The sequence below is a fragment of the Gastrolobium bilobum genome, unplaced genomic scaffold, assembly GCF_033153095.1.
Source record: "Gastrolobium bilobum isolate Gb01-03AN ecotype WA unplaced genomic scaffold, APGP_CSIRO_Gbil_v1 utg8480, whole genome shotgun sequence".
Taxonomy (NCBI): domain Eukaryota; kingdom Viridiplantae; phylum Streptophyta; class Magnoliopsida; order Fabales; family Fabaceae; genus Gastrolobium; species Gastrolobium bilobum.
In genome coordinates, this window is record NW_026899605.1 from 537,443 (window position 1) to 547,423 (window position 9,981).

At 34.2% G+C, this 9,981-nt stretch overlaps 1 protein-coding gene across 1 annotated transcript; it reads right to left on the reverse strand.

Moving 5' to 3' along the window:
• Positions 1–376: 376 nt before the first annotated feature.
• Positions 377–6,583, reverse strand: LOC133291872 (uncharacterized). The gene is made up of 5 exons (XM_061490206.1): positions 6,457–6,583; positions 3,702–6,050; positions 2,478–2,598; positions 1,596–1,652; positions 377–1,510 (listed from the first exon to the last, which is right to left on the reverse strand). The coding sequence occupies exons 2-5, from the start codon at positions 5,990–5,992 to the stop codon at positions 560–562; spliced, it is 3,420 nt and encodes a 1,139-aa protein (XP_061346190.1). The 5' UTR covers positions 5,993–6,050; positions 6,457–6,583; the 3' UTR covers positions 377–559.
• Between the last annotated feature and the right edge of the window lie 3,398 nt (positions 6,584–9,981).

The following is a 9,981-nucleotide window of genomic DNA, read 5'->3' on the forward strand; positions in this document are numbered from 1 at the left end:
AGTTCTTCTAGAAGATTTACACTTTTCATATTACAGAACAACTTCTATTAGCCCTTTTCTTATCCATTTTTCTCTTCAACTCATTTGTCTAGGGCTAGGCTCGCAAAATCATCCTTCAACGGCAAAAGTAATCATAGATGGAGCTACAATAATGGTACTTGATCATGTTCGTTCATTGTTGGGTAGTATATGCAGAGTTTCATGTGAGACAGTATTTCCGAAGATTAAGGTACGAGTATTACATAGACTACAAAACGAGAGGGATTGAAGTGTCAAGTCACACGCAGCATTGCGTATAAACAACCAACGTTACGAAAGTACCATGGAAATTTAAAACTATCGTAAGGCTAAAGCAAGCAAAATTTCTTTGTCCACATATTTATTCACCGGAACACGTAATGTTGGCAAACTAAAACAGGAGAAAATTAAGTCATTCGTTTGCTCTACAAGATATTGATGCCTAAGAAACAGCATGTCACTTTATCATAAACTTACATGGCTACAAATGTTAAAGACATTACTAAAAAAAAAAAGGAACTAAACTTTAAACTGAAAGTAACTAAAATCCCCTACTTCTAGACACATACTGAGACCAGGTAGTGCCTTGTTCGGGTGTCCCATAGGGGTGCCCACCACTTGGCTGTATATTGTTTCCACGGGGAGAAGGACCCAAATGAGGGTCAAAATTTCGTTGGCCACGCGTTACATTCATAGGGGCATGCATATATTGCGTTGACATAATTGACTGATGGGGTGAACCCGCAAATGATTGATTCAGGATGTGAGGTCTAACATGAATGTTGTGCATTGTCTGATGGGGAGGAAACTGATTATGTGAGGTTTGAGGCTGCCATTCAGGTATATCATCATCATCATCATTCCAGGGTTGAATTGTTGCCCCAAACTTATCCTGCCAGTTTACTGAAGATACATTTGCTTTGTTTTGCCCATATCTCTGTACAAGCTCCCTCATTTGTTCTACAGGACGCGATGGAACTTGGCTAACCGAGTGAAATGGGACCGATCCTGGTCCCATAGGTTTTTGGACCAAGTGTGATGACGGATTTGAACTGCCAGAGAAATTGAACTCTGGGAGGTCATCCTCAACTCGGGCCGGTGCAGGCCCAAATCCGGGAGGAATATCATCATCACCATCAGATGGGGGTCCAGTCTCGGTGGGCTTAAAGCCCGTAGGGGGCACTGCTTTTTGAGTGGAATTGGCATTTACATTTGTATCTTGCTGTCTCCTATTGAAGTGTTGCCTTTTAGAGCTATGTTTGTGGTGTGATGAAGTGGTGGGTGATATAGACGTAGTTAAATTAGTTTTCCTCCATACAATAATACCAATTAGGCCATTATCAATAGAATTAACAGCCTCAATTTGTTCCTTTGGAAGTATCTTGCTAAGCATTTCAGCTGTTTTTTTATGAGGTGGGCAAAAGTAAAGTTCAACTCCATGGACAGGCTCGGCAAATCCCACTCTCTCGTCTGAAATGTACGATTCAGCCACCTGCATGCAAAATTATCTAATATATCAAAAACAATACGCAGCTAAAAAGTAGATATGAGAACCAATCTAATAATCATCATTTTACCTCACGGAGTGTTGCATGCTCGTCGGGCGAAGACCCTCTGGAAACAAAATGTAAAACCTGCCATATAAAGAAACTTTTTAATTATACATAGCCCAAAATGAAAGTCACGTGAGAAAGTTTCATCAGCTACACTAATTCCCTTAAAAGGAAATATTAATATCAAAACAGCATGTAACCTCAGTCAGGCATCATATTCAAACCAGTTAACCACGCTCATATCCCAACATTCTAATGGTCCCATGCCTGTTATCGATACTAACCCAAAGACTCAGATTTGTTATCCCCGTTAAAATAGGAGAGAATTTTCGGGATGGATTTTTTACACCATTTTTAATATAAAACAAATTCTTAAATTTTTCAAACCCCCCCCTCTTCTTTTTTCATTTTATCTGTCAAAATACTTTTTAAAAATATATCTGATTTTCATGAAGACAAAGGCTCAAAGGATGAGAAGCTTTTTTATTCAAGTCACCCGATAACATAATATATTTACCAAAAACAATCTAATGTCGTAATACATTTTAAGTGGCATTGTTAAAAGCTACACAATCCCAGTATTCAATTTTTACCCCCATAACATACATTTCTTGTTTCCTAACTTTCTACTCCAAAAAATACACCATCCTTCCAGCCTTAAAAACTAAGCGTCATTTGTCATACACGACCACCAACCACTCCACTGCCGCCTTTATCTCATCAACAAAGGAAAAGGAAAAGCAGCAAACAAATTGTGCTAGTAAAAATACTACACTTTAGATGCGGTGAAAGAAGGAATTAGCATCAAACTGCAACATAATTTTTTTTAATCATCGCTTTCTGCATGGATGTTGAGGTAAACAGACAAGATAACAGTCTAGCACAACAAAAGGAAACTTGAGATACCATGATAGCACGACTTCTTGAATGTTGAAGCTCTTGCAGAAATTTCCCAAATGCATCAAGTCGAACCCTTCCCTTGATCTCAAGAAACCCAGGCCAGTCTTTCACTGAAGTTTTCTCACCACTTCACAAAGAATATAACGTAAGATCAGAAAAAAGCACTTAAAGAAATATTAATTCTCTTCAAAGAATACATCTCAAAACTACATTTTTGGATAGAAATAAGTTAAAAATGATGCCGGGTGGTCCTCAACATAACACAGCGACTCCACCACCCAGATCTCTCCAATTGAAAAGGAGGAGGAAAAACAAATAAATCCATCCAACTCTAAAGACAATATTGTTCACCGTTTTCAAGACAATCAGAAAACAACATCTAAAATCCATATGTTTTGGACTGGTTGAATGACACAAAAAGCACAGAATAATATACTATGAAGTTAACATGCCTACTTACCATACCAACAATTAGGAAAGAAGTTGGCAGCAATAACAATTACAGTAATTGTCTAGAAGTGTGTTTAGTTAATGCTCATCAAATATATAACTGAAACTAGCTGCTTAAAAGAAACTACAAAAATCAAATAACTACTATTTAAATAGTACCACCCCCACTTTGGGGAGGGGGTGTCTAATGTCAATTTTGAATCTTGTGAAGAAAGAATGATATTCACAAGACAAATGTTTAACAACCTGACCAAAACCATATTCACAGACAACAATACTCATTCACAGTCACATAAACCAAAAGCTCCAACCAACAAAAACTCAATTAATTTTTTTTTATAAGATGGCATGTAAGAGTGCATGAAGTTAAACCATAGTACTTATAAAAGGAGAGAAATTAAAACTAAGATTCCAGACCCTAGAGAAATCTCATGAGGCTTGTTTTTCATAAATATATGCATAAGACTAATGCTTCTGCACAACTGGCATTGAGTTCAACTAGACTATGAAATTTTGATCCAGTGAACACAAAGGACCACATTAAATAAAGGATAACAAATATTTAATGCAAGATTACATGCAGACTTAAACAAAACCATAAGTCTATGCCAAATAAAAAAAAAGCAGTAGTATAAATGAATGAGGAAGGCATATATAGTTCCAAATTCTAATATCAAATGGGAAGCAGGATCTACATGACAAAGGAAGTTGCTCGGTCAAATAATCAAATCCAAAGTAGCAACTTATCGTAAAAATGTACCAAAACAATTAGTAAATTACCTTTTATAGATGCTTACGACTGAACTAGTGGTAGACATATTGGGTTGAAGCATTCCCTCCCAGAGGCATTCACCCTTAGTGAGGATTGCAGTTTTCGAATACGAATTATTATTGCCATATCTCTCTTCTGCAAGAAGCTGACTGGGTCTCAACTCAGCATCACCGGAAGCAGACTTCATGTCATCAATGGACCTTTCCTTGGCACGATCATCCGTCGACTTCATGCCAGCTTGCTTTTCACCGTATCTTGTATCAGAAGAAATGGCCCCAGATTCTGCATTAACCCTTTTTTCCTCTTCAACATCTGCATTTACACATGTGCTCTGAAACTTCTCAGACTTATCACGGGTTACATCAACTTTCTCACTTGGAGCTAAATCAGAAGATTGAGATTTAGATCCAACCTCAGAATCATTCTTGTCTGAGATACGTGTCACTTTTCCAGAATCTTCTGGTAAATTTTCAAATGGTGGCTCAAAATGAAGGGATTCCATGAATTCATCAAGAGAGACAATTGGCGGAAGAAAGTCAGGGTCCTTCAATGCATCATCTGTCATAAGCTCTTGCATTGGATCAGCCCCATCATTGGAAGAAATGGTAATGGAAAATGGATTATCATTTTGTAAATTGCTCTTATCACCATCAGTGTTCACATCACCTTTGACCACATCAGGCTTGGAAGGAGAAGAGCCGGCTTCCACATCATTTTTATTTGTTTGGCTTCGAGCAACTGACATTGTGCCACCAGAAACCTCCTCCACTGACACATTGTCTTCATGTTCAACTTCCACTTGAAATTCACCTTTATGCGTTTTCTTAACCAAACGTCTAATATCACCATCAGAATCAGGTAAAACCACCATTTGAGCAAGCTCCTCAGCCTTGGCTATCCGCCATTGGGAAAGCTCTTTTGAAGCAAGTTCCTCTGCAGTCATGGAACACAATTGTTCTGGAGGAATTTGACCAAACATAACCCTTTCTCTTAGTTCAGGATTGTTGCGATCTTTCAAATTGAATAAAAGAGACCTCCCCTTCTCTTTGTACTTCTTATTCACACCTCCAAACAATTTGAAGAGTTCTTCTTCTATCCTTAACGCTAAATGTTCAGGTAAAGCGACCGATTCCTTACAACCTCCACCTATTTCCTCAGGTTCCAGTCTCTGCTCTATGTTAGTTTGACTTCCCCTTTGATTTTCCATGTCCACCATATCAGATACTACCCAGGAAAGACCATTTCCTTGCAAAAGTTCATCTTTCATAAAGAAACTGTCACTGAAAGGAACATCATCCGTAGTCAAAGTGTAACTTGACTGAAAGTCTTGCTTATCACAGTTCAAGACTTGCATAGAACTCATTATATTTTCATTGTTTGATACATTTGTGGATCCCGCTTCATAGTCCTTGTGTTTTTCAGAAGAATCTTCATTAGATGTTGTTCTATTTCTGTGCTCCCCCATCACATGGTCAACTGAATCAGCTGCAGAAAAAGCGGAATTAACGGATTGAGAAATTTCCTGCCTTCGCTCCAGAGGAGTATCAATAGATGCAGATGCTGACCCGGGGCACTGGGAGCTATTCTCTAATTTACCTAGAGTATTGGCAGCATCATTAAGTGTATGATTGTTTGTGACCAGAGGTTTATCTTGCTGAGAAACCAAGGCCAGAGCAGCAGCTAATGACTCTCTCATCTTGGACCTAACACTTTCAGATGATTCAGTTTGAACCTTGGAGGATTGTTTCATCAGGGTATTCGGACTTTTAGAATTCAAGGACCGAGGAGTCCCAGATTTACTGGAAGTCGAATCCATCTGTGTTTTTCTCTTACTAGATGCTGCTGAATGTTGGGGCCTGGAGGCACTTGACAAGGATTGCATCTGTGGAGAACCTTTGTTTGATGCATTAGATACTTGCTGCAACCAAGGTCTGTGTCCCATTTGAGCAACTCGCTTGCTAGATGTCATGGAGCTACCGGACAATTGTTCCATTGGCGCCTTCCTCTTGGGAGTTGTTGGCAGTTGCTGTGGCCCCAGATTACTTACTTGCGCTTCTACCTGCCCACTTTGCACGATTGAAAGGGGTAAGCCCTGAGACCTGGGTTCCCTAGGCGAGGCTCTCAATAATCCAACATGATCATTTGAGGATGACTGTTGCTGTGACATAGGATCACTGGATACAGGACCCAAGAGTCCCATTTCCATCTGTCTCCCTGATGAATCAACTTTATTCCCAATGGGATCCAACTGAGTCATCTGCATGCTTGGTAACGGCTCTGAAACCAGGTTGTTGGACATCCCAGACCAGTAGCATTAACCATATAGAACACACACACAAAAAAAAACACAACGAGACCTGAAATTATATTTTGACATGAAACAGTTAAGAACACGTTACCAGCTTCATCATCAAGAAATACTCAAATCAAACGACAGACTAACAGAACTTGTCCCATAGCAACACAATTTAACAGTCTTCAATAAAGATAAAACAAAATCCTATCCCAGTGTTTACTCAAACAACCATGCAGTGGAGCTCAAAGCACATAGAAAATTAAATTACAACAACCGTTTATTCATCAAAGAAAAGCAAAAAAGAACATTTTCTAATTTTCCACAAATCCATCCAGGTGATTTAATTTTAATAAAAGGGAAGCAGAAGAAGCAAAAGTTATGAATGGCATCAACAAGCCTTACTTGTTCTTATAACGAAGGAAACTAATCGATAGAATGAAATGAATCAATTATTAAAGGGTACCTACCTTGACACCGTAATATCGTGAGGTAGCGAATTATCGATGAGCGCCGCTGAAAGCAGAGAGTGTATGACTGCAAACCCTAAGAGGATGTTCGATGAGAGAAGAAGAAGAAGACGATATCGAAAGCGCAGGCACGCGAATAACAAGTTAGCCGCATCTCACATTCGTTCGTGATCCTTCTATAAAGTTTTTCCTTAAACGCATCGTTGCAATAGCTAGTTTAGTTTTTCTTTTTTTAATTAAAATACAAAGCAATCCACAGGTTTAGCCCAGCTTAATTTTTAATTTTATATTTAAGTGTGAGAAAGATATATATATAAAGAAAATTATCGAAAGAGAAATTGGGATGTTTTTTTTTTAATTTAAATTTTAAATAAAAAATACTAGTTTAATTAAAATGATTAACTATTCTATATAGGGATAGGATATTGTGACACACAAGTTATGTTACACCCATGTGACACCCAGTCAATCTCGCCGTTAGATCGCTTATGTTGATCCAACGGTTATATTTATTTCCATCTTTGTATGGTCATGATTTCCCAAATTTAATATTTTATATTTATTTCTACCTTTGTATAGTTATGATTTCTCATATTTAATGCTTTCACTTTAAATTTGGGAAATCATGATCATACAAAGATGAAAATAAATATAACCGTTGAATCAACATAAGCGATCTAACGGTGAGATTGACTGGGTGTCACATGGGTGTAACATAATTTGGATGTCTTCTTTATAATAGTACAGTGTTTGGCTTATTTTAAAAGGTGAGGTCTCTAAGCATGACCTGTATTTTTAATAAAATAATATAAATACACATCAAAATATTATAATATAAAAAGATTAATTTTTAAATATATAATATTGAAATATAGGTTTAAAGTAATTTATTAAAATATAATAAATTTAAATTTAAATAATTTTTTAAAATACACTAAAATATAAATTTGAATTTTAAATATTAATGTTAATTAAGTGCAAAATATATAATGTATATTTAATATAAAAGTGAAAATTAAAATTTGATTTTTATAATAAAAAAATAATAAATAAATATAAATATTATTAAAATTTATTTTTTAAAATTATTATATATATTTGCACATATAAATGAATTTTCAATTACTTTATTTTTTGGTAAACATTTTCAATTACTTTAAATTAATTTAAAATTTAATTTTATAATAAAATTTAATTCATTTTTAATTTTTTACTTTTTTCCCTTTTGATTCAATTTGTAAAATTCTATAAAGCCTTAAAACACGGGTTGAAATTTTCTAAAATAAAATTTCAATTTTTTTATCTTTCCAATTTTCTTAAAGAATCAAAATAATAATCTATTTTTAATTTTATTTTAATAGATAACGAGTAAATATACACGATTAAAGATTTGTCTTTTTCCTTGACCAAAAAAAAAAAGATTTGTCTTTTTCTTTTGATGCAATTGGTTATGCCTCAAAAATTATCAATTGTATTGATCCGTGCAAGTTGATGTATATTTAGTCCTTATTTTATTTCCATATTATGTAAAAGCCTTCTCAATTTGAAACTAAAATTGATAATTTTGAGAATATGAATATTTTTTAGAAGGAAATTTCAATTATAATACATCTAAATTCTGCTCCCATGCAGTCTCAGCTTTCCAACGTAAGACACTAGAATGTTTTGCATTGAGAGAACTCTCCTCTTCTTTTTATCTAGGCACACAAAATAACTTAATAGGAACTCTCCCTTCTCACCTTCCCCTGCACAGCAGCTGCAGAGTGCCTTGCACCTGCAAGGTCAGGCTAATATGACTTTCCCCTGTAATAGTTGACTTGGCTCACTCTTCCACTAGCTTAGAACCTATAAATACCCCTCTTCACCACCATGAACACACACAATATCACTGTTTTCATGAGTTGTTACTCTGTCAACTTAAAGAGCCATTGCAGCCTTTCAAACACCACTTCTATTTTATGAAGCACTGACACTTCAAAAACTCTAACGTGTCGTGTCCGACACTCTTCGACACTCCAACACACATTATAGAGATTCAAAAAAAAGTTCAAAGGTTGTGTTGCGTTGAGTTTTTAGTTCCAACTATTAGATTTGTTAGATTATAATTACCATTTTATTGAGTTTAATATAAATATTTAGGATATCTTATGTTTCTTTGCAAATTTGATGAATATTATAAGTTTAATTTCATTGTTTTGTTAAATTATTGAATATTAAATATAATATACACTACATAAATTAAAAATATTATTTAATATCAAAACGTGTCCTAACGTATCAAAATCTAACATTTTTTAGAATTAACGTATCGAAGTGTTGTGTCGTGTCACGTGTCCCGTGTTGGTATCAGTGCTACATAGCTTCTATTGATACACAATGCACTTGCACTTGGTACCTTCTTATATAGCCTTGGTCTATATCATTGTTATTAAAAACACCCCTACAATGACCAGTGATCATTATACGTCAACACCCCTTAGGGTTACATACTTGGCTCTCTAGCATCCCTAACGGTTCAATAATTAAATTGTTAATATTTTGAGTTATGGTTTCAACTATTGTACTCTTTCAACTTTTTTATGAACAAACAAAGTGGCCATAACCTATTATTTACTTAATAGAATATGTCATGTTTTAAGTTTTGATAGTGCAAATCAGTCCTTATATTTTTTAAAAATAAGCCAAGACAAGCTTATAATTTAGCTTGTGTCAAGCAGGCTTAAAAATATTTTTGTTACAAAAATATAATCTATTTAGGTTAAAATCTGACTTAACCCATTTTACACCCTTAATTATAATATTTAATCTTAGTTATTTACAATAAGGTATGCATCGGTACTATGTATCTATTAATTTAAATTTTTATTAAGGATAAAAAGTAAATAACGATAAAGATGTTTGAAGTTATTTATAAATATTATATAATAAAAAGTAAGGAGTCATTGCAAATTGATAAATATTGTAATTTTATACTTTTTGATTCATATTTTTAAAATTTTAAGAAATAATTATTAATAATAATTTTATAAAATTATATTCTTATGACCTAATTCTCCTTTAATTATATGTGAAATTTAAATTACACAATAGTCTTCAGAATAATATCATTACATGTTTAAGCAAATATCAATTTCTATTTCACATTTAACACTTTATGATACAAAGTATTTATTAAAAAAATGTCCATAACTAAATCAAATGATATAAAAAATAAATAAATTTTGGTTAAATTTATTTATTTTAATAAAAATTGATTAATTTGATTTGAAAATTAAATTTTTATCTTTTTTGGTTTGGTTTGAAACCAAAATTATACTTTTTTCCACTTTAAAATACTGAAATTGCCCATTTCACATAAAGTGTTTAATCAGTTATCGTGAGTTTAAATATCTAATAGAGTAATACATCCATCATGTTACAAGAAAACAAAAATATTTCCTGCGGAGACAAGAATTGATGGGAGGCCATTGATTTTTTTTTCTCTCTCCCAATCACGTTAAACACAAAATTTCTTGCCATGTAAAT

Bases quoted from the DNA above. Each gene is read 5' to 3' on its own strand.
- LOC133291872 (XM_061490206.1), bottom strand. From the start codon at position 5,992: ATGTCCAACAACCTGGTTTCAGAGCCGTTACCAAGCATGCAGATGACT. The intron at 2,599-3,701 runs GTAATTTACTAA...TTCTTTGTGAAG, and splicing joins GTCGTAAGCATCTATAAAAG to TGGTGAGAAAACTTCAGTGA. The intron at 1,653-2,477 runs GTATCTCAAGTT...TTTATATGGCAG, and splicing joins CAAGAAGTCGTGCTATCATG to GTTTTACATTTTGTTTCCAG.